Source organism: Lytechinus variegatus, chromosome 6, assembly GCF_018143015.1.
Source record: "Lytechinus variegatus isolate NC3 chromosome 6, Lvar_3.0, whole genome shotgun sequence".
In the NCBI taxonomy this organism is placed as follows: domain Eukaryota; kingdom Metazoa; phylum Echinodermata; class Echinoidea; order Temnopleuroida; family Toxopneustidae; genus Lytechinus; species Lytechinus variegatus.
This window is the reverse complement of record NC_054745.1, coordinates 27,867,412-27,893,253: the sequence shown is the minus strand read 5'-3', so window position 1 is coordinate 27,893,253 and position 25,842 is coordinate 27,867,412. Positions and strand designations below refer to the sequence as shown.

At 38.1% G+C, this 25,842-nt stretch overlaps 1 protein-coding gene across 1 annotated transcript in view; it reads right to left on the bottom strand.

Annotated features, from left to right (window-relative positions):
• Window positions 1-208: 208 nt before the first annotated feature.
• LOC121417310 (transient receptor potential cation channel subfamily A member 1 homolog) overlaps window positions 209-25,842 on the bottom strand; it is a 40,276-nt gene continuing 14,642 nt past the window's right edge. Inside the window, exons 13-24 of the mRNA XM_041610966.1 lie at window positions 25,495-25,610; window positions 21,117-21,260; window positions 19,627-19,724; window positions 18,654-18,752; window positions 15,526-15,846; window positions 13,618-13,773; window positions 11,172-11,280; window positions 8,517-8,608; window positions 7,419-7,631; window positions 6,717-6,785; window positions 5,031-5,216; window positions 209-1,517 (exon numbers count right to left, since the gene is read on the bottom strand). Coding sequence (XP_041466900.1) covers window positions 1,302-1,517; window positions 5,031-5,216; window positions 6,717-6,785; window positions 7,419-7,631; window positions 8,517-8,608; window positions 11,172-11,280; window positions 13,618-13,773; window positions 15,526-15,846; window positions 18,654-18,752; window positions 19,627-19,724; window positions 21,117-21,260; window positions 25,495-25,610 — 1,819 coding nt within the window. The 3' untranslated portion in view covers window positions 209-1,301. The remainder of the gene's footprint in view (window positions 1,518-5,030; window positions 5,217-6,716; window positions 6,786-7,418; window positions 7,632-8,516; window positions 8,609-11,171; window positions 11,281-13,617; window positions 13,774-15,525; window positions 15,847-18,653; window positions 18,753-19,626; window positions 19,725-21,116; window positions 21,261-25,494; window positions 25,611-25,842) is intronic.

The following is a 25,842-nucleotide window of genomic DNA, read 5'->3' as shown; positions in this document are numbered from 1 at the left end:
AAAGAAAGAGTAATATGAGAAAGAAAGAGTAATATGAAGATCTTGGCATCTTCAAATACCAATGACTCTGTTAATAATTTTCAGGCTGAGGATGAGGTGCGACACCTCGAAACATGTTCCGTTTATTAAAATGTTATGACTGATTAACCTTGACGTAAAATGTTTCCTAGGTAATTGGTTATATACCAGCTTGGCTTTAACCTGACTGCTAAGAAAGCATGAATGCCGGTAAGCAAGCAACCAGAGGACCGACGGCTTATGGTCCTCTCCGAAGGACCTGGTACAGCAAAACGCTGTCCTGCTGAGTTCCTCCGGAAGTTACCATAAACAGAAACAGAATGCCCCACAAAGCCATGAAAAACGAAATAAGAGTCCCTGATGTTCCTATAAGGTCTAATATAAATTGTAATACAATGTAGCAAAATTGGACTGGTGAGCTTAAAAAAGAAAAAGCCCCAGGAATTTTTTTTTTCTCTGGTGCATCTACGCACACTGATCATGAGTTGAGCGGTGCCACGACATTTGCTCTAGCGACAATTGCTCGGGGCTTTATTTCCTCTAAGATGTAGGGTTAGGGTTGCAATAGGGTTTATGTTAGGTTTAGGGTAGGGTACAATGTTAAATCCAGGGTTGAAGTTGGTCATGTGATTAGTTTGTGGAATTTTAAGATACATGCACTTCTACTGGTGTTTAAAGCATTGAATGGCCAAATCCATAGTTATCTTTCAGAACTGCTTTCCTTGAAATTGCCATCAACCTCACACAATCTGTAAAGGGATAAGGATAGATTCCTGTTGAAAGTACCCTGCTCTAAAACCAAAACAACTCTTGGAGATGGTTCATTTAGATATTTAACTGTGGAACCAACTTCCTCTTGAATAGAATGGCCCAATATGTACCTGATTTCAAAACAATATTGAAGACACATCTGTGCAGGGAAGCGTTTAAGTAGATCATTATTTTTAGTAAGTAGTATAAGAGATAGGAGTAACCAAAGCGCAGTAGAATATATCTATATAGTACTTGCGCTATACAAACTTATCATCATATTATTATTTACGACGGAGCCATTGTAGCCTAACATTTAGAACCACGCCAATAATACATTGACTTCAAAGGGGCTCATTACGTATTCATGAGGTCATATCTAAATCCCCCATGGACCGACTCCTACCAAATTTGCGTAGAAGAAGTGTTTCATCACGCTCTTTTGAAATATGGTATCAAAAATGCTAAAATGCAAAAAAAATTTTTTGGTGATGTCATCACTTCAGAACTTTATCGTGACAAGGGGTGGACACCTAGTAACCTCTCTTGTTATCTATCTTATCAAACCTTTCCTGGAGCGACTGCATCTGTTGCTTCAGTTCCTGCATGCTGTTCATGGACTCCAGTTGCTCTATCTTCGAGTCTATCGCATTCTCGGAGAGCATTATCAGTTTGTTCCTCATGTCGCTGATGTTTTCGGCCATGTCTTCGATCTTCATCTCCGTTGTTTTGGTGAACTGCACGCTTCCCTAGAAATGGCAAAGGATAATAATAGAAGTCATTATCGTTAGAGTCAATGATATGATAATGGTATGTGTAATATGGAAAATCGCTACTGTAAGAGGTATAGCGCCACCGCTTGTCTGAGTTTGTACATGGTTGGATAAACGAGACACGATGTTAGATTCGCCTTAGAAATGTCATCTTTTTGAGATCACTTGTGAGTAGCCGTAAGAACCCGAATGACATATCAGCTCGATATGTTACAGCCACATGGTCTAGTGTTACAATCGATATCATATGAAATATAACCGGTGTGTTGGCTCAGTTGGTAGAGCGTCCATCTCACAACCGGGAGGTCGGGGGTTCAAACCCCGGCCGCGTCAGACCAAAAGACGTTAAAAGATGGGAGTTGCTGCTACCCTGTTTGGCGTTCAACGATTAAAGGGATAGAGCATCTTCGATCTGGCGCTGCACAGTGGCTGCTGGGCCCACGATCAATTGGGCAAAGCAAATTTTCGGAGTATTTCATTTCATGTCTATTTCGAACAATAAATTATGGATTTTCATTTTCAAATTATGGATTTTCATAATGGCATGTGAAATCATAAATTGCCACAAAGTCTACACCCGCTTAGTATAATTTCCGTTTTGGCAAAGCATATATTCATTACAACAAAATGTCATATAGAGTATCAAAGTGATGATGTCGCAAAAAACTTTTTTAGCATTTCAGCATTTTTGATGCAATATTTCGTAGAGCATGATGAAAAACCCCAATGACCAAAATTTGGTGGGAGCCTTAGATATGACATCATGAATACCAAGGGCGCCGGAAGCGGGGGGGCAGGGGGGGCACTTGCCCCCCCAAAGAAAATTTGGGGGGGGGGGCAAAACGAGATTTTGCCCCCCCCAATGTGCCCCCCTAAAAGTAGAAAAATGATATTATTTAAGGACAAAAGTAACGATGAAGGCACTTTTCTGCCTAAGAATTGTCATTTCTTTTGTCAAAAATGAAAAAAATTCGCCCCTGACGGGGCAATTACACAAGCCTTGCGTCTTTTGACGAACATGTCCCTCTGTGAAACATACCTTTGATAAGCCCCTTTCCATCTTATTACAGTGTGATAACGTTTAACCTTTTAAACCCCCATTCCACAGAGAACAAGACCGCTGGAAGACCTTTGAAAGACCATGAATTTTGGTTGATCTTTCAGAGGTCTCTCAAAGAACCTACAATGGTCTTTGAGGTCTTACACGAGTCCTGACCAATCTTTCAGTGGTCTTCGTGGTCTTCATGGGCTCCAAAACTTTTTGAAACGGTTCAAAACAGTCTTACAACGGTCTTACAGGAAAATTGTCTTTCAGTGGTCTTTCAGCGGTCTTTCGATGAACTTTCAAAGGTCTCCATAGTCTTTCATTGATCTTTCGGCAGTCTCTCAAGATTTTTGCGGAGATCACTGTAAGACTCATGAGAGATTATTGAAAGATCATTGAAAGACCATTGAAAGACCAGGCAAAGTCCATGGAAATAATTCTGAAAGATCACTTTTTGCATAAAAGATATCTGAAAGACCATTGAAAGAATTCGAGAGGACTAGTCTAAGACCAGTACGACAAGAAATATCCATCAGTCTTTCAGAGTTCTTTGAGGGGTCTTTCTGAGCCATTCCACAGAGATGACAAATTTCATTGATCTTGAAAACCGCTGTAAGACCTCACCAATTTCAAGTCTTTCAGTGGTCTTTCAATGGTCTCCGTTCTGTGGAATGGGGGCCTATTAGTGAATACATTTCAGACTAAAAAATTTGCATGCTGGCTGTGTCGGCTAACAAACGCGCGGTCGCCCAGAAACGCTCAGACCGGGGTGGTGTTTCATCAATATTTTCGTCCGACAAGTTGTAAGATCTGACAACTTTCCTGTATTCTGATTGGTTGAGAAGCAGTGTTACCATAGTAACTGTCGGATAAAACAGGACTTGTCGGATAAAACGTCCTACAAGTCCTTTCATGAAACGCTCCCCGGACCCGATATCACCAACGCGCGGGAACGCTAGTTACTCGAGCAACATATGGAATCTGAAAATAGCTGTAAAACCGAAAAGTTTAAAGAGTTATAGAGGATATTGAGTAGTTGCTTATTGGATAAATGAGAAGATGCTAGCTTGAGTCGGCGAATGGAGTGCAGAGCAGAAGTACTCATCTATCAACTAATCAAGCCTCTTCTTCAACCTTTTCTGGTTTACTTTCTTTATCAGGACTACGCTCGTTTGAACAAAAAATTACTCGACTATCAACTGTCTACTTCCTCCTTTCAATTTCACTTCTTCCTCTATCCACTTTTTTTTTTCGAAAACTCCACATGGTGTACCGTCAACCACATCCGCTCTTGGAATGTAATTGTTTTCTTCTAAATAATGTTACATAATGTACATTATGAACTGCCGTAGTTTGTTAGTTCATGATTATTTACAAATGAATATTTCCTGGAATTTGATATTCATCATTTCCTAGTTATGGTCACATTTTCCCCAGAAAATATGTAAAGGAAAAAGAAGATTTTGAAGGGGTCATCCAAAAGTGCTTCCCAGCCATACAAAACATGCCAAAGGAAACACATAAATCGAGAAAAGTTTAAATTTTCAGAAAAGTTTTAAATTGTTGGACAATAATTAAGCAGGTCATATTTCTTTTTCCTCCAGTTACAAATTATGAAACGTTTTGCCTATGCATGGATAATCAGGGACTCTCTCCAATGCTGAGGTCAGAAATGATTTAAATAGAATGGGGATTTAAGCGCTTATCGTCGTCTGCCACGTCAGAACAGTATGACATTTTGAATTTTAAAAGACATTAGAATGTATTTTGTTTCTGTTGTTACGCTTCTTCTGCTTAATACACTCCTTGAAACTTATGATAATTGTGCTCTCTCGCGTCGTCCGTGTATGTGAATGTACATAAATAAATATTTCTGAAAGGATATTGCATGAAAAATGTAATTTCTGTTATTTTGAGTCAATATCAGCGCATTACGTAATTTACGTAATCAGACACGAAAACCACATTCCGAATTAAGCGATCGTTTTGCGCGTAGATTTCATAGGTTCTCATAAACACTGAGTATAGTCTTTCGTAGTGAATTCTATGTTTAATTTTCAAGAAATTTATTTTTGAATTCTCTTAGAAACGTAACTTTTAAACTCCATTTTTACACAAAGTCCTTACCGTGTGGGGGGGGTCCCACGCCCTCTCCCGCTCGATCGCTTCGGTATCTCACGCTGTCAAAAATATTGTGCCCCCTTTGGGATTTTGCCCCCCAAAACTGAAAGTGTTCCGGCGTGATGACCTCATGAATACATAATTAGCCCCACTGAAGTCAGTGTATTATTGGCCTGGTTCCTAACATGTAGAACCAGGCCAATAATACACTGATTTTTTTGAGGGGTTTATAAGTAGCTAAACTCTTTATGAATTAAATTTTAATCAACCTACAATAGTAACAAGGCCCAGTTGGAGGATAAGAAAAGAGAAAAATTGCTTACCGTTTTCTCCAGTTCTTCAAGAAAGGCGACGAGCTGATCGTGAATCTCTTTGTAACCAATGGCTTTGTAGTACAGCTTGTGCATGGGCGAGATCTCGGTTCGGATGCTCTTCACCTGGTCACGTAGGACACTGTGCTTCCAAAGCAAGATGACCGAGTTATCCTGCACATCCAGGATGCCTTTGGCCTATAGGGGGATGATATTATGATGGGTAGAGGTATTAAAATATGGTTCCATACATGTCATCCTATGAAAATTGCTCTTAGCGAAAACCCACACGTTAAGCTAAACATATCCCCAAACTTGCAGTAGGATAAGTAAGGGTCATTCCAACAGGATGGGGCTATTTTAGTGACACACCAGAACTAATGACCTGGGGAGGGGGGGGGTGTTTCACAAAGATTTAAGTATGACTTAAGTCACACTTAAATGATGCTGTGTACAAGATATACAACATGCAATCTTATTGATCAATACGCAGTAGTGTTCATCCTCTTCGCATGATCTGACCAATGCACGCGAATAGAGTTTTTAAGTGCGACTCTAAGTCTTACTTAAATCTTTGTGAAACACCCCCCTGGTCATGTAGGACACTGTGCTTCCAAAGCAAGATGACCGAGTTGTACTGCACATCCAGGATGCCTTTGGCCTAAAGTGGGATGATATTATGGTTGGCGGAGGTATTAAAATATGGTTCTATACATGCCGTCCTATGATAATTGCTCCTAAAGAATATCCACAAATGGAGCCAAACAATCCCTTACTTATAAACCTTACCTTAATTTGAAGGCCCTGTCACGTCGTTCTGTGCAAGCCTTGCGGATGGGTTGCAGGTGATTGCCTGCGACCCACCCGCAAAAAAGTTTGGAGCATGTTTAAAACTTTTCCGAGTGTAAATTAGACTTGCATGCTTTTCTGCTGACAAATGCGTGTTAGATGCGTTTGAGATACCTGTAAATATGGACGACCTGCGGGTAGCAAAAATAGTCGCACGCAAGGCTCGCACAGTGACAGGGCCTTTATTTTAATCCTAATCATCATGATTCTAAACCCCCCCAAATAAAATTGTGACAAAAATTTTTTTCAAGCGACACCTTAAATCTTCAGACAAATTAATAGAGGAGCAAATGCTCATGATAACACCAAAAAAATCTAATTTAACTCCTTTCTTTCAAATGTACATCTCATTTGTTCAGTATTTATTATGCAAAAGTTGAATTAAAGACATAGATACATGCATCTAATTTGAATGATATAATAAAAAAAATTGGGGAAAAAATACTTAGCGACATAGTTTACTTTGTTGACACTACCCCTACTAAATAGAATCAGTCTTCCTTGCTCCATAGTCCTGAAGTGAAATTGCTGATCATTGGTAGACTACTGTGCCATTCAGACCTTTCGCATCCGGGATCCAAACGGGAATGGACTTTATAACCCCAAAAAGGGGCCTTGATAGAAGACTAGCACAAATACAACTTGTCTTTACTCGAGATGAACTTTCTGTGCAAAAGTCCCAGTCAGGAACTTTAGACTGAATATTCAGACCACTTCTTGAGTGAAGGTTTGCACAGGAAACTATCCCGACCCAAGTTTGAAGTTCGTCTGACAAAGGCCAGTTAAAAATAGGGTTGCTGGTTTGATATAAAACGGAGTCAAATGAAAGAAAAATAAAATTTTTCTTACTTCCAGTGTGCGTTTGTACATTTTGGCCTTCTTCTGGATAATCTCAATGTCGTACACGGCTAAACCAGTCTGAAACATAAAGAAAACACTATAAAGATGAAATAATTCCACTTTCAAACACTTCAATTGAAAAAAAGAAGTAACAGGTGACCAACTACCCCAAACAAACAAAAATGTAAAATTGATCTTCAAAAGCAAAAATCGGAAAATGGGCTCATCTGAAAAATAATTGTCATTCTCGTCTTCATACTGTGAAAATCTGAACAGGCAAAGTTTAATAAAAGACAAAATAGGAAAGTTTCTTTGATACCATTTTTGGAAGAACTTACTGTGTAATGTTTTAAATCATCGTACAAATACCTAGATTCAAATCTGTGACTATGCTATCATCCTTCTTAGAATAAAAGCAAATCAAATGTCTGGTCGTAATGACGTCATAGCAGTCGTACGATTGGCTACGATTTGAAAATACATGTAATTTGGCCTTTCCTCCAAAATAAAGGCTTGCAATCTTTCAAAATGGTTATATTTGTATTCTTTCAATCAATTTTAACCTCAAATAAAATGATATGTTCCATTCACATTTTCAGAAAATCAGCAAAACGCGATTTGTTCCAAAATCAGATAACGAACAGTCGTAAGGTGTGCGGTGGCCTTAAGCAACAGGACCTACATAATAATAATAGTAGTTAGACTCCTTACCAGCAGGTTTGTGATGAGTATCGGCATGAAGATAATGAACAAGAAGAAGATGATGTGTGTAGAGGCTGGGTAGAAGACCATGTTTGTGAAGTCAATAGAGGCCACAGGCTGGTAGAGGTAGTCCAGGGAATGAAAGACCGTGTCAAAGTTGAGCTCTCCCGTTGCCATGCCCAGTATCTTAGCTATGGAGTTCCCCATTGTATGGAAAGGATCCTGACAAATGAATTATTGAAAATAAATATACAATTTAATTAAGTAAATAAAATTATATCAATATACAACGTTTACATAGAGCTTTAAGGTGAAAGAAAATAATTGCAGCGAACAATTATTTCATGAGAAAGCTTTAAAATTGAGGCTAATTACTATATCATAGATCTAGATCTGGTACACTGAAATGGACTTTGTGAAATCATGAAATCTTAGCTGGAAACCGATAATTGTCTTGATCACAAACACAGTAAAGCACATGTGGGACAGTGTATCAATATTGCTTGGAAAAATACGAATCCTGGAGCTTGTGGTTCAAAGTCCAGAAACTTATCCCCTGAGCCACAACACAATCCATTCATGTACATGAATGCACCTTATCTGTCATGGATTAAGTGTAAATTTGTATTATGTAGTTGTTGCTGATGTGGTTTACGGTACACCATGTGGAGTGTTATAGAAACAGTGGATAGAAGAAGAGAAGAAGTGGATAGGCGAGAAAGTGGAGATTTGAGAGTAGAGTATTCTTTCTTGAAAGTAGTCCTGAAAAGGACTGTAAACCAGAAGGAATTGATGAGTAGGGAACAGCTTGAGTAGTAGAGCTGATGAGGAGATGCTGGCTTGAGTCGGCAAGTAAAGATGATGAGTAGCAGAGAGACTCGACGTTTCGGACAGGTTGACTGTCCGTCTTCAAGAAAGAATACTCTACTCTCAAATCTCCACTTTCTCGCCTATCCACTTCTTCTCTTCTTCTATCCACTGTTTCTATAACACTCCACATGGTGTACCATAAACCACATCAGCAATTGTACATGCCACCATGCAAACCTTCAAACAACTATGTAGTTGTTGTTGTTCTTGATAAATTCACATTCACTACTTTTTTACCTGGTTCAAGAGAAGGATGCAGAAGACAACAGCAAAGGCCAGGATGAAAATACCAACTACGAAGATGAAGTTCAGAAGAGTCGATAGAACCTCTGTTTAGGGGCAGAATTAAGAAAAAAAAACATATAAGGGGCATTCATCTCCGCGGGGACCTCGCTATGGAATTCCCTTCCGAGAGAGAGATCCTTATTAGCAAATGTGTCAAAACATTTAAGATTAAAGGTAATGTTTAACTTTGTGAGCAGCTGATTTAAAAAATTCTCAAACCAAGATGAAACATGTGTACAAGTGCATGTATGAGAACTAATAAACCCTGAAAACAACCATTATTGAGAATGAAAAGCTAAAACTACAAGGCAAACCCCGATTTTGTAAATGGGCGTCTTATAGACACCTAAATAGTACACATAAGTGTATGGGATGAAATTAAGATGGTGTTTCTGGTCACTTTATATTTCAATTTTTGAAGCACTAAATAATTATTTTCGAACGCAATTTTTTCTGGGCTTCATTTTTGTAACATATCACAGACACAGGTGACAAGTGTGACCTTCTAGCTCAGATTTTTTTAAAGTCAAACCAATGTTAACCAATCACGCTAAAACTTACCTCTATAACTCTTTTTCTCAATGTTTTTTGTGTTCCTTTGTTATTTTTGTGCGCCTTGAGTACTATCTCTAACGAGATGGATATGGCGCCTAATAAATTGCATTTATCATAAACAGAAGGGGTTGTCCAGTAAGGTAGCCATGAAAAATAGGAAGTCGACAAAAGAAGAGCTCAAATTGGTAAAAGAAAAATTTGATTCTTTCCTCTAAATTCATAATAGTAAAAGGACAAGTCCACCCCAACAAAAACTTCATTTGAATAAAAAGAGAAAAATTCAACAAGAATAACACTGAAAATTTCATCAAAATCGGATGTAAAATAAGAAAGTTATGGCATTTTAAAGTTTTGCTTCACTTCACAAAACAGTTATATGCACATCTCGGTCAGTATGCAAATGAGGAACTGATGACATCACTCACTATTTCTTTTGTATTTTATTATATGAAATATGAAATATTTTTATTTTCTCGTCATTGTCATGTGAAACGAAGTTTCATTCCTTCCTGAACACATGGAATTCCAATATTTTAACATTTTGTGCTTCAGGCAAGGAGGTCCTAATCGTCAAATTCGTAAAAATTGAAATATTGTATAATTCAAACAATAAAAAACAAAAGAAATAGTGAGCGACATCATCAACTCTCTCATTTGGATGTAACTGGCTCGTTCATATAACTATTTTCTTAAAAATAAGCAAAACTTTGAAATGTCATAACTTTCTTATTTTACATCCGATTTTGATGAAATTTTCAGCATTGTGCTTGTCTGATTTTTCTCTATTGATTCAAATCAACATTTTTCTGAGGTGGACTTGACCTTTAGGCGGACTTTCGAATCACGAAAGTCCACTCCCCCATTTGATTTTTTCAAATATTTTAGTCATTTAAAGGTCTGTTTCACTCCACTATTCAACAGTCCAATTCATGGACCAATTTCATAAAGACTTGTTATGATAACAAATGCACAATTTAAATAACAATTTAATACCAGCCAATCAGATCAATGGATTTCAGTAGCTTTTAACTGTTATGGCAAATCATCATAACAATTGTTTATGAAACAGGCCCCATGATGAGTCACAGTAGATGTGGGCTGTCTGGCTCTACTATGACAAACTCAAGCAAGCAACTGGCCATTTTGAAGCCTTTTCATAACTGTTTTCTGTCGCTTTTCTGTCGCTATTCAACAGTCCAATTCATGGACCAATTTCATAAAGACTTGTTATAATAACAAATGCACAATTTATATAACAAGTTAATACCAGCCAATCAGATCAATGGATTTCAGTAGCTTTTAACTGTTATGGCAAATCATCATAACAGTGTTTATGAAACAGGCCCCATGATGAGTCACAGTAGATGTGGACTGTCTGGCTCTACTATGACAAACTCAAGCAAGCAACTGGCCATTTTGAAGCCTTTTCATAACTGTTTTCTGTCGCTTTTATAGCCGTTTAGTAGCTTCTTTGAAAATCGACTTGAAATGGTGGATTTTGTTAATCTACATTATTCCATAAGGGGCCCATTGCATAAAAAATATTGCCATAAAAAACTCTGGCAATTTGTTTGCCAGAGGTTTTTAATGTGTAATTTTTAATGGCATAATTTTTTTTTGCAAGAGTTTTTGTTTATTTGACAGATTTTGTATGGCAAAGGTTTAAATTGTGTCCATTTTACACAACTTTACTCACTGAGGCAGGGGCGGATCCAGCATTCTATAAAAGGGGGGGGGGACATTTTTCAGAGGAAAATTTGACAAGCATAACACATAAAATTATTTCCTAAAAATTGAAGGTCATTTCACCAAGGTGAAATTTGAAAAAAAGGTCCTTACTTTCGTATGAACGACATTGTCCCGTAAATGATATGTGACTTCCGAATGGGGAGGGGGGACACTTGTGTATCAAAGAACAGCATATTTACATTACAAATTTTGAATATGGCTCTCAAAGGGGGGGGGGGGGCACGGGGTGGATGTGCGCCCCTGGATCCGCCACTGCACTTAGGTGTAACACCGACCAGTAATTTGAAGAGAAAGACACCTTACCGAGGAACATGAAGATATATAAACCAAAGAATGGGACGGTCTGAAGAAAGAGGATGAAATTGAACCAGGTGAGGAACACTGCGAATGCACCCAGCTGCCATTGCCAATCCTGAAAAAAAAGAGGAAAAGAAATAAAGAAAATACGGTGATATACATGAACTGTGAAGCAGCAATTTGTCGAATTAGCCAGTTCATACAGACCAGCCAACCTCTGGGAATGAAAAATTGCATTCTGTGATAACAAAAACCCCTGTATTTCCTCCCCCCCAAAAAAAATCCCCCTTCATTTTCTAATAAAATGTGCACTGCTATGCAGATAGCAGGCCTGCCAACATTAGAAAAAAAAGGAGTCCCAATTGGGGCGCACACGCTCATCGCGGCACCCAAGCTGCATGCAAGCTAATTCTATGCCATAATAATAATAATGGCAAGCATCAATTGATTCTGGAGTAATGCAGACCTGCCGACCTTCTCAAAAAAAAAAAGTATTCATAGAAGGGGAAAAGGGTATTTTTAAACAAAAAAATATAGTATTAAATGTTTTTATCTCAACATAACAATCGCCAGCCTGCTCTTGAAGATGAAAAAAAAAAACGAAACATTGAAACATGTGTACATCTCACCCTGGATTTAACAGAATGATTTAAAATAAACAAAAAGTTACCTGAAATTAACATATTAACATATTTGTGTATTTTTTAAAGAAAAAAACATACTGTGGTACAAAGCAAGCTCATGAGAAACTTTTCTCTTCATTTTTTCCATAATAATAAGCACAACACTTTTAAACTGAAATTTTTACATTAAGATTTATCTTGGTTGGGTGCCCGATCAAAATAGAATACTTGCATGGTTTAAATTTTCCTTAAAATATAAATCTTACTTAATCATTGTCTCTGGTTTCCGATATCCAACTGCTGAATTTGTAAAATAAGAGCCCAATGAGCACTCTTTCATAGAAATATAATAATAATAATAATAATAGGCATTTATATAGCGCCATCTATCCAGAAATATTCTATTCCGAGGCGCACAAGAAAAGAAAGAAAGAGAGAGTTTGGATGAGTGTCAAAGTGCCAATAACTAATACTGTTAGAAAAGATAAGATTTCAGTTTGGATTTAAAGGTCTCCAGTGATTGTATAATTCTTGAATTTAATGGCAAATTATTCCAGAGAGAAGGTGCTGAGGCAGAGAAAGCTCGTGCACCATATGCTACACGTGTCTTGGGAGTCTTAAGAAGTTGCTGGTGTGATGATCTCAGGCTTCTAGCTGGTGCATAAGGCGTGACAAGGTCTTGTAGATATTTTGGTGCCAAACCATTAAACACTTTCCAAGTGAGAAGAAGTATTTTAAATTCTATACGCTTCCGGATTGGCAACCAATGTAACTTTTGGAGAATTGGTGAGATGTGTTGATATTTTGATGTACCAGTTAAAACCCTGGCAGCTGTATTCTGAGCATACTGAAGTTTATTAACATCTTATTAACATTGCGTGAGGTTATATTAAAAAGAAGAGCATTTCCAACATCTAATCGAGATAGTACAAATGAGTGTATAAGCATAGCAGCAGACTTATGGTCAAGGACTTTCCTCATGCTGTTAACATTATAATTAAAAATTCAAGAGAGGGTACCATATACAAGGCAATCCAGATCTTCAATTTCACCATTTGGAAAAAAAATTACTGAGCACTTCATATTTGTAAGATTTTAATGTTAGATTTATATTCTTGCCCCTTTGCCGGGGAGGGGGGGGGCACTTCCATTCACGAGTGGATACCATGCGCGTCCATGGGGTCTTGAAAATGCACCCCTTAACAAGTATTGGCGTGTGAAACCCTACCCTTAACAAGTATCGGAAACAAAACGATACTCTTGGCAAATTCTCTGAAATGAACCCCTAACCAAGTACAGGAATGTTTTATTGTTACGGGTCCTTCGGTCATTGGCTTTACCTTATTTGGTTTAGTATGACCCTCCTTCTACACCTCTTGCAAATCGGACTCTAAACACAAATTGCTGGGGCAAAAAGGACATCCTTTATAAAACATTTTAATTCTGTTTCATCATCCCTGCAAATTCGACCCTAAACACGTAATTTTCCTAGCGAAATAGATAACCCTTTTTTGTGTTTTTGACACCCTTATCACGTTACGTACGTAACGTGCCCTATCGTGAAAAGGACATCCTTTTTACATGTTTTTTGGGTCACGCATGGTATCCACTCGTCAATGTAAGTGGCCCCCCGGGCCCTTTACCAATAGCAGGCTTGAAGAAAGAAGTTCTGATCCGTTTTATAAACTTGATCCCACAGCCATATGTTTTAAGAATGAGGAACTGACATGTTTAAAATTGACCCAGTAGCCATAGGTATTAGGAATGAACTTCTGACAATTTTAAACTTGATGCCATAGACAGAAGTCTCATAATAAACAAGTACTGACCGGTTTGAACATGACCCCATGGCCATATGTCCATTCACCAAGGCCAGGTATGACAAAGAGGATGATGAAGATAAGAAGGGCCGTCTCTCGAACAATGCTGGCTAATCCGCGGATGGAGTTCAATGTCGAGTGTCTGTAGATCCACACACGGTAAGCCTGTAGGCAAGAATCATTATTACTTGGATTTACTTGGATGTAGAGACACAAAGCTGGAAGCTTATTTGCCCGTTACCTTGAGTTGTCTCTGGTATGGTGACTTTTTTAATGGATGGGATTTCAAGGGATTTTTTAAAATGCATATACACTAGTAGCAGAAACTGCTTCCTCTGGCAAAGCATTCCAGTTATTAATGCTTCTAGCTGTAAAAGCATATTGCCATGTCTGTAATCTACATCTGTATTTCCTCAATTTCATACTATGACCTCTGGTCCTTTCATTATCATCAAGCTTGAACGGGCTACTCAGATCTATCTGATCAGTACCTCTTGTGATTTTGAAAATTTTGATTATTTCTGCTCTTTGCCTTCTGTATGAAGCTTGTTTAATTAATAAAATATTAAATTATTCAGCTAATAAATAATTTTATATATAAGAAAGGTAAAAATGTTTTATAACTGGAATGTGTAATATTCTAAATGTTTATTGACACAAAAAAGTCTAACCCACAGTCCCCATCTGATCTCAGCCGCTGCTGGCGTGACCGTGCCATAATTTGGCTTGAACATTCATTTAAAAAAAACTTGAACATGCAAATTCAATTCTTGAAAAATTCTTTTTTATTGTAGACGTCATCTTTGCAATTATATTTATAGATTTTCGAAAACAAATAAAAGCAAAATTTTCACTTTTTTGTTTCAAGACTCGTTTATGAATTTCTTTAGTTTTTCATTATTTTTTTTGAATTGGATAATTTCAAAGGTCACTACAGACCATTCAACAACCAAATTTACCACTAAATTGATGAAGGAAAAAAATGAAAATTCATGATTTTTAACTTCCAATATCTTTAACACATTTTATTTGTGCCCTCAGAAAAATTGCATGGAACATCAAGGGAATCGTTTAAGCCTTGTTAAAATGGTCAACAAATTTTGTCACCACGCCGTTGCACGAAATTTTTGTATGCTCCGCTCGCTGACTTTTTACTTTAAAGTCTTTTGCATCTTTTCAGACCAAATTTGCGACGACCGGCTTCGTGGTTCCGAAATTATGTAACATTTTGTAAGTGCATGTCAGACCCCAAATTGCTCAAAAACATGATTCTGTGTACAAAGTCAATGCAAATTCTGTTTACCAACCAAGAATCATAAATGTATGATTATCTATACTTTTGTTTGTTTAAATGGATTTCAAAAATGCTATTTATGATCGCAAAAGTGTCCCCCAACAAAGCTCATCGAAAAAAAACAAGCAAAAAACCCAAAGGTTTGAAAAAACAAAGAACTAAATAAGAATTTAATAAACAATAAAATACATAAGAAACTAGTTATACTTTTTCAATTTATTGTGGATATTTGTTAGAAATGTACATAAATATACCCTCACAATAAAAATTAGCTTTCTACTAGCTAGACAAATTGAGTTAAAGGCAAAAACATTACAAAAAATTAGGGTAAATTTCATACACTTACTTGCATAACTAATCAATAAAAAATATAAACAATAAATTAAAAAAAAATTACTATACAGTCTTGTAGTTTACATCTGGCTCTACATGCATGCAAATTTTTGCAGCGATCATGCAGTCAGCGGCAGAAATCTGAGGGGGGGGGGGGGGGGGGGGTCAAATTGACACCCTGTATATCCTGGTCTGAAATAGCCCAGTGAAAATAGGGTTAATAAGACAAAAATTCAAATGTGTAATAATTGAGACACCCTTGTGAAAAGAGAGAATGAGAATTTTCTTACGAATTCTATGAAGTAGATGAGAGTGAGCACGATGATTATCCAGGTACCGATTTGACCAAAGACAACAAGAGCCGACGGATTCATGTTGTCGAGCCACTTGGTGTACCCATCAGCCAACCACGTATAGTTGGTGCCATCTTCGTTTGTTTCTATGTAAAATGGCGGAGGAATGACCAGGCTATGTCCGGTTACCAGGATCACCAAGGTCAGCTGGAGGAACAGACTGATCCAGTATTTGAGCCGCGTTGATTTGTGCTTGTAGCGGAACATCAGGCGCACAACCGGGTGATTCAGGAGCATTTTACTCTCGTCTTTCTGGATCTGAAAGAGGATAGAAATAATGATGATGACAACAATGACAATGATGAAATAATCATAATAATAAATATAAAATCATTACATGGAGCGTTGTGGCCCAGTGGATTAGTCTTCCGACTTTGAAACAGAGGGTCGTGGGTTCGAATCCCAGCCATGGCATAATCTCCTTCAGCAAGAAATCTATCCACATTGTGCTGCACTCGACCCTGATGAGGTGAATGGGTACCCCGTAGGATGTATTCCTTGAACGCTTTAGCGCCTATTACTATGGCAGCTTAGCTACAGCCGGGCTAATAATATGGCATCAAGTATCATGGGTACCCCGTAGGATGTATTCCTTGAACGCTTTAGCGCCTATTACTATGGCAGCTTAGCTACAGCCGGGGTAATAATATGGTATCAAGTACCAAAGCGCAGTTGAGTATATGCACATAGTAACTGCGCTATACAAATGGACATATTATTATTATTACTATCATTAACAATAATAAATATAACTAGAATTTAATTCGTCATGCGGACGAATTAGGTGGTCTGTCTTTATTCTCGCCATCATGATTTATAGACACAGATCTTCACGGATCAACACGGCAATGCCGGCATGATCCGGGGAGGTCCGGGATAGTTTTGCCCCAGATGACTGAACACGGCATCAACACGGCAGCTTCACACGGATCTACACGGATCATGCCGGCAGAGCACGTAGTCAACACGGACAAACACGTCAGCAACACGGACCTACACGTCAGCTACACGGACCAACACGTCAGCAACACGGACCAACACGTCAGCAACACGGACCTACACGTCAGCTACACGGACCAACACGTCAGCAACACGGACCAACACGTCAGCAACACGGACCAACACGTCAAATGCGTTATCCATTGAGCCACGATATTCCCCATAGAGATTACACGTAAGCAATTTTGAGAATTACAATTCAAATTTTGCAAGCGAAATACGGGCATGATCCCGGCATCTGATCAAAAAATGGAGGGCACACTTCCGATAGCCCAGAATCTCAGCTACAACATACTAAAAGCTCAGGGGAAACTGACAAGAAACAATGGAGATATGTCTCACGAAATAGCGGAATGTCGAATCTAGTTTTGAGAAAAAGTCATGTCCCATAGAGATTACACGCAAAATGAGGAAAAATGACATGCCTCTTTTTATCGCTGTTTTACGCAATGATGCGTTTCTCAAAACGAATATTCATGTTTACTGAGGAGAAAGAGTACATTCTAAACTACAACATATCGAAATCCGGGCGAAAAACAATCTATATTCGAGAAGTTACAACCGAATTTGCATAAATTTGATGACGTCATTTTTGAAAAAATGAAATTTTTAGTTTAGGCGCCATTTTGATGACGTCATGATATAATTTAGGGACATTGATGACATGAAATCGAATCTACAACTCATACTCTATCGATATATGAAAAAAAAATGGGGGGTCAATGGACTATTTAAAGAGCTACAGTGAATTTTCAAGAGGCATGTTTTTGCCCATATATGGCCTATAGTGAGAGCTCGCGCGCACGTGCTGCAAACTTCAAGGGGTGTTAATTTCGTCATTAATGGTCGTAGAAGGTTGATCAAGGTATCAAATTGTTCAAAATTTTATTATCAATGCAAAGATGTAAAAAAAAACGGTGTTTCTGGATTGCGTTAAGGCGTTACGCGCGGAAGCGCGCGCGCGCAAAATTTTGAAATGCTTAAAATGACCTGAAACGTACTCTCGTTTAGTCAAAAAGTGATTTTGAGCATTTTGAAATTTTGACGCACGCGTACGCGCGCGTCGTGACCTCCAGGTGACCTTTGATGACATGATTTGATGACCGTTGACCTGAAGTTTATGTGATGATAATTTGATTGATTTTTGATAATTGATAATGGAGATATGATTGATAATGTGATTTTACAAAATGGCGCCTAGATGACGTCATCCTGACCTGATGACCTTGAAAAGCTTATTTTGACGTGTCCATGACAGATCCTATAGATGACATGAAATTCAATGAAATTGACCATGTCCATTTTGAGATAACTTGGCGACAAGAAAATCCGTAAAAATAAATAAATAAATAAAAATAAGAAAATTCTGACGAAATTAAGAGGTGATCTGTCATAAATGACAGACCACCTAATAATCATTATCATTACTATTATGATTTTATTTTATCAATCTATGATATACCGGTAATGATAAACATGAGACGCTGATTATCTTGTTCACTTTCCAGTGGCAAACTATATATTATACCGGCTTTAGCTCTAGCTGCTTGAAGGCGCTTGGTGCATTCAAGGAATCAATCTTACTACGTACCCTTTGACCTAACCTGGGTTGAGTGCAGCACAGTGTGGATCAACTTATTGCTGGGGAAATTATGCCATAGCTGGGATTAGAACCAATGACCTTCTGTTTCAAAGGTGAGAGTCAGAACCACTAGACCACAATGCTACAATATATACATGTACATGGAAATGTTTCCTTGACTGGCTGTATACCGAGAAATTTACCATAAATAAATGCATTAGTCATCACAACAAAATACCGGTAAATAAAAAAGCATTATCTAAATGTTAATAAAACAAGATTACATTACATGTTTAAAATTTTCATTTCCTTCTTGTATCATTTCCCTTAAAAAATTATTAAGGCAGTATTAACTGATTACCAGTATTTCCCTGTCCCACTCCTGCTAAGCCTGTTTATGATATCAACCAATGATTTAAAGCTTCTCTTGCAAAAAAAACCTACAAAATGTGAACGGACCAATAGGGTGAATCTTGTTACATACCATGAGCCTCAATGGATGATTCTGAGATCGGTAGACGGGGTCGGTCACATATATCATGGCGTTCTCTTTCAATCTTCCATCGCTGTAGAAATTGGAGTCCTTTTGTAGGAACAATTAATTAAAATATCTGTCAAACTCATATCCCCATATTAAAATAGTAGCAAATAAAATTTCTAAATAAAGCATAACATATTCAATATATGAAAATATTTGCAATTGATTGCAAATATTTTCTGTTGCAATTTTACAACTGGTAGATCAAGTTTAATTATAGCAAAGGAGATTACTCCCCATGTTTCAAGAAGCAGATTTGAAATCCATCACAGATTTATAATTAACCAAAAATAGACTTGCAATTGTTTGCAACTTTCTTGCAACACCCTGTACTAGTTGTGAAACCCCCTGTAGTAATAAAAAACCTAGCAAATCAAATTGAATGGGTGTCACCTCTCAGAACCTGGATCGTCTACAGAAATTACAGAATAAAGCAGCAAGGGTCATTTACTGTCAACCATCATATACACAGACAAACCCCTGATAAGAGAATTACACTGGCTGAAAGTAAAAAATTGAGCATAAGTCTCTGACTATCACATTCAAATGTCTCAATGAGCAAGCTCCACCATACCTGTCAGACCTCCTAACAGTTCGCCAATCAATGTACAACACTCGGTCATCATCACATATCCCTCTTCACATCCCCCAGACATTCAAATGAGTAGGTGATAGGTAATTTTCTGTGTTTGCCTCAAAATATTGGAACAGATTACGCCATGAATTTACAATGTCCTTCTATTGATGTTATCAAGAAGATGCTTAAATCTCATTTTTGTTAATATATTACAAGTAGTGTTACCTTTAGTGTAGTCTTGTTTTAAGTTTTTACCAATTGTTTTTGTTTTGTCATTTGTACAGTGCTTTGTACCTTAATTGATAAAAACGCTTAATAAGAAGTAATTATTATTATTATTACCGATTCTTCTGCGTCATCAAGGTGGTCCACAGGCCCAAGTTGGCTGATCGTACGCATCAACATCCCGTAACCTCTATCCGCAAAGTTCCCTCGACTTCCTGTAAAACCACAGAGGGTAAAACTATGAATTTCATTAACCCTGGCTAGGGAAGTAGGCCTGGAGGAGATCATGGATTTTTCAAAAGGGGGAAAGAGTTTTCACTCTCGGAGCAAGAACAGTTATGTCGCAAAGAATAAAAAACAAGTGAAACGCCTCTGGCAGTCTCGCCTGCATTACGCAATGCGATATAGCAGCAGTGAATCATTTGAAAATAGCTAATGAATATCATTCACAGAAAAAAACACTAATATGATAATAAAAAAATATGTCTATTAACCCAAAATGACCTTTGTTCATGATCATGTGACCTAAGACATGTGCAAAACATCATTCATACTTGATTATCTTTATGTCGATGTTTCATTAGCTACATGTAGATCCATAAACTTCCTTAGTTATGATGCCAATTTAACACATACTCCGAACACGGCAAGAGTTCATTGACCTTTAGATGACCTTTGATCTTGGCCATGTTCCTAAAATGCACACAGGGAATATTCAGGGATACATTGCTGCTCTTACGTATGTCCAAGTTTCATGAACTAGATCAATAGACTTTTAAAGTTATGATGACAATTCCTCAAATAACCCCAACATGGCCAAAGTTCGTTGACCCTAAGTGACCTGTGACCTTGGTCATGTGACCTGAAACTCGCACATGATATTCAGGGATACATGGTTGCTTTATGTCCAAGTATCATGAACTAGATCTATAAACTTTTAAAGTTATGATGACAATTCCTCAAATAACTCTAACATGGCCACAGTTAGTTGACCGTGAGTGACCTTTGACCTTAATTACTTCATATATAATGTCACTAAAAGTCCTAAACAAATTTAATCTGGCCAGTTTCTAAACCCATAATGTACATGTAACTTTCTGAGCAGTGTATTCCTTTAATATAAGCCCACTTGAATGAAAGAAAGACATCTTACTTGAGGTTGGCGAGCTTTGCATCCAATCCAAAAACCAATACAAATTCATTCTGCCGACCCATTATATAAAACAAATGATGCACGATGTGAATTGACCAGGGGTTGGTGAGGTTTGCATCCAATCCAAAAACCGAAACAGACTAATTCTGCTAACCAATTTTATAAAACAAATGATGCATGATGTGAATTGAAATGAATGGAAGATATCTTACCAGGGGTTGGTGAGGTTTGCATCCAATCCGAAAACCAAAACAGACTAATTCTGCTAACCAATTTTATAAAACAAATGATGCATGATGTGAATTGAAATGAATGAATGGAAGATACTTTACTAGGGGTTGGTTAAGTTTGCATCCAAATCCCAAAACCAATACAAATTCATTCTGCCGACCCATTTTATAAAACAAATGATGCATGTTGTGTAAATGCAATGAATGAATGAAAGACATCTTACGTGAGGTTGGCGATGTTTGCATCCAATCCGAAAACCAGTCTTCAAGGAGCTCGTAGTCGACTTTGATCTTTACAGATGTTGCATCGTCAATGTCGGTATCCGTCAGTCTTGTGATGCATTTATCGAGGACAAAACGGCATACACCTGAAATAAAAAAGGATGAAGTTACAGAATTCATCATCTATTCAACATGATTTAAGCATCGAGATCCACCATGTGAATTGGAATGATGGGTTTGGTATAATAAATGTAATAAAATGAAAGAGGTATAGAGGATTGAGAGGCATAAATTTCAAAGGAAAACTTAAGAAATATCTTTTGAATTCATATTAGATTATCGTTTCTTATAAAAAAGTAATGTAATTCAGAACTTAACATGTAAATATGTTTATTAATTTCTCCTTGTATATATGTTTCATCGTTTTATGATTTCTGTATTCAGTGTATACTTATTCATTTATTTTTATTATTGTTTATTTATTTTTATTGTTTATTCTCTTTTTTATCTTATTTTTTATTCATAAAATGTACTTATGAAAGGTAGCCTTCAACCTACAAGCTCTGCTTTTTATTTGGTCTCCTTCTCTTTCGATTTCATAGTATTATTGTATTATAAAAATGATTTAAATGTTATATTTTGTAAATATGTCTATTGAACTATCATTGTCAATGTAAAAAGATTGAAAGAGAAAATAAATGAATTGAATTGAAAGAGAAAATAAATGAATTGAATTGAATAAAGGCAAATAGTAGAGTGGTACATGTAATTAGAACAGAATCATTTCTTGGATACCAGTTCTGATGAGAGAGAAATATGCAGATGGGAATATGAGATAAAAAACAAGAGTGTCGCTAAGGTGAGCACATAATACGCCCGTCTGTAACTTGGAAAATGGAGCTATTGGTCAAGCAAGAAAAGTGGAAGATGGCGACTTCATCTTTGACCTTCTGACATCAAAATCTAAAAAATTGCTCGGATCTATGCTAGTATCATACAAACCAAATTATATACATGTAAGCCTAGGTTAAGTTAAACTGAAGTTAGCGCGTTTACAAGGACTGCAGGAAGGTAGATGAATATATGTCACAGTGACCTTGACCATTGACCTTTGAACAGACCTGAAGGTGGCCCCTTTAAAAAATATCTGCTTTTTGTGCACGTAGGGAGCAAAGTGACCAGTCTCGCACCTAACGGCCGAGGGTCCAGAGGGTACGCCCCGGAGGGGGTTGAGGGGGCGAAGCCCCCAAAAGCTCATTGATTCCTTGTGACATTGGCTGGTTCCAGGTTCCTTAATTTTCCGTATGCACTCACTTGCCACCCTTCCATCCACTGATTTTTCAACCCACTTCCAAGTCCATTGCTCACAAACTAAAGAGTCGATCCCTTTCAACCTTGCCTCTTCAACTCAATCAAGAAATTTCCGTTGAAAAGCCATAATTTTTCACAAACTTTTCTCGTTTTTTTCACTCGCACAAAAGAACTTCCGTATCGACAAATCACCGTAATCACGCCTAGCGCTAACCCAGGGAGCTCCCGCCTGCAAAGGAGTTCCCTGGGTTATCCTAGCGCCTGCATGCATGAATTGAATGCAGCCATCGCGCGCACACCAAGTGCATGCAGTTTCCTCCACTGCAACGTGCGAACGGTCTGGTGGGTAATACAAAATGGCAGCGCCCATGATCACAACCGACCGTGTGCGATAAACTTCAAATAGCCGTCGAAGAATCAAGTTTTCGAATGCATGACAGCAATTTTCATAAAAAGTAACCACAGCAAGTTGCCAGAACTTATAAATTTGTGTAAATTTGGGCGCAATGTGCCCTTCATTTTCTAGCAATTTTTGCGAATAAGGCATTGAAAATAGACACCCTAACCCCCCTTAATTTTATACCGGATTTACATCGATCTCAGAGACCACCTACGTTGGTGAAAAAATATCGGGAACCCAATAAATATCGGGAGAATATCAGGCCTGTCTTTGACCTTTTGACCTCAAAATCGATAGGCTTCCTGGGATCCATGTTAGTATCATACACACCAAATTATAAGAGCCTAGGTTAAGTTAAACTGAAGTTATCACACTTACAAGGAAAAGATAACGAACGGACAGACAGATAGACAGACCGAAACCGAGCGTGATACGTCCTGTCAAGACGGGCATATAAAAAATAGTTGATTGAAGCAGGCAAATGGGGATGATGGTGATGATTGTAATAATGATGATGGTGAAGATGATGCTGATGGTGGTGATGATGAAGATGATGGTGATGATGATGATGATGGTGGTGATGATGGTGGTGGTGAAGATGATGATGATGGTGATGATGATGGTGGTGATGATGATGATGGTGGTGATGATGATGGTGGTGGTGAAGATGATGATGATGGTGATGATGATGGTGGTAATGATGATGATGATGATGGTGGTGATGATGATGGTGGTGATGATGATGATGGTGGTGAAGATGATGATGATGGTGATGATGATGGTGGTGATGATGGTGGTGGTGAAGATGATGATGGTGGTGATGATTGTGGTGATGATGATGATGGTGGTGATGATGATGATGGTGATGATGATGGTGGTGGTGAAGATGATGATGATGGTGATGATGATGGTGGTGATGATGATGATGGTGGTGATGATGATGGTGGTGGTGAAGATGATGATGATGGTGATGATGATGGTGGTGATGATGATGATGGTGGTGATGATGATGGTGGTGATGATGATGATGGTGGTGATGATGATGATGATGGTGATGATGATGGTGGTGATGATGGTGGTGGTGAAGATGATGATGGTGGTGATGATTGTGGTGATGATGATGATGGTGGTGATGATGATGATGGTGATGATGATGGTGGTGGTGAAGATGATGATGATGGTGATGATGATGGTGGTGATGATGATGATGATGATGGTGATGATGATGGTGGTGGTGAAGATGATGATGATGGTGATGATGATGGTGGTGATGATGATGATGATGATGGTGGTGATGATGATGGTGGTGATGATGATGATGGTGGTGATGATGATGATGATGGTGATGATGATGATGGTGATGATGATGATGGTGGTGATGATGATGGTGGTGATGATGATGGTGGTGGTGAAGATGATGGTGATGGTGGTGATGATGATGGTGGTGATGATGATGGTGGTGATGATGATGATGATGATGGTGGTGATGATGATGATGGTGGTGATGATGATGATGGTGGTGATGATGATGATGATGATGGTGGTGATGATGATGATGATGATGGTGATGATGATGGTGGTGGTGATGATGATGATGATGGTGGTGATGATGATGATGATGATGGTGGTGATGATGATGGTGGTGATGATGATGGTGGTAATGATGATGATGGTGGTGATGATGATGATGGTGGTGATGATGATGATGGTGGTGATGATGATGATGATGATGGTGGTGATGATGATGATGATGATGATGATGATGATGGTGGTGGTGATGATGATGATGATGGTGGTGATGATGATGATGATGGTGGTGATGATGATGATGGTGGTGATGATGATGATGGTGGTGATGATGATGATGATGATGGTGGTGATGATGACGATGATGATGGTGGTGGTGAAGATGATGATGATGGTGGTGATGATGATGGTGGTGATGATGATGATGGTGGTGATGATGATGGTGGTGGTGAAGATGATGATGATGATAATGGTGGTGATGATGATGGTGGTGATGATGATGGTGGTGATGATGATGATGGTGGTGATGATGATGGTGGTGATGATGATGATGGTGGTGATGATGATGGTGGTAATGATGATGATGATGATGGTGGTGATGATGATGGTGGTGGTGATGATGATGGTGGTGATGATGATGGTGGTGGTGATGATGATGATGGTGGTGATGATGGTGATGATGGTGGTGATGATGGCGATGATGATGGTAATGATGTAATTCATGATGATGATGCTGGTGATGACAATGGTGGTGGTGATAATGATAATGGTGTTATGATGATGATCATGAATGATGTTTATGATGATGGTGGTGATGGTGATAATGGTGTTTATTATGATGATGTAGATGATACTGATGGTCTTTGTGATGATAATGATGATGATGTTTGTGATGGTGATACTGATAATGATGATGATGACAGTGAAAATGATAATGGTAATGATTGATATTGGTGATGATGATGCTAATGGCGTTGATGACAATGGTGATGATGGTGATACTGATGATAAAAATAGTGATGATGATGACAGTGACAATGATAATGATGACGGTAATGATTGATAGTGGTGATGATGATGATGATAATGATGATGATGTTGATGACAGTGGTGCTAGTGCTGATGCTGACAATGTGACTTACCTGGCATAGTTGTGATAAGTTTCCTCATAGGGGTAGTTTTGTTTGCTCCTTCGCCGGTAGAATGAGTCATCAGATACCGCCACTTCTCTTGTGATAACAGAGTTACAGCAACCATTCTATTGGACAAAAAACCCCAACATTCATTCAAATTAATTATTTATCAGGAAGCATTGTGGTGTGTTTGTAAAATAAAATTCACACCCTAACATTGCTTTTAATATTATGTGTAGATCAAAATCATTGCAATGTTCTGTTCAACTGCAACCTACTCATGATTATGAAAAGCATGGTCCAAGCCATTACGTCAAACTTCCCTTTGAAACAATACCGCAGTTCGCAATCCGAACT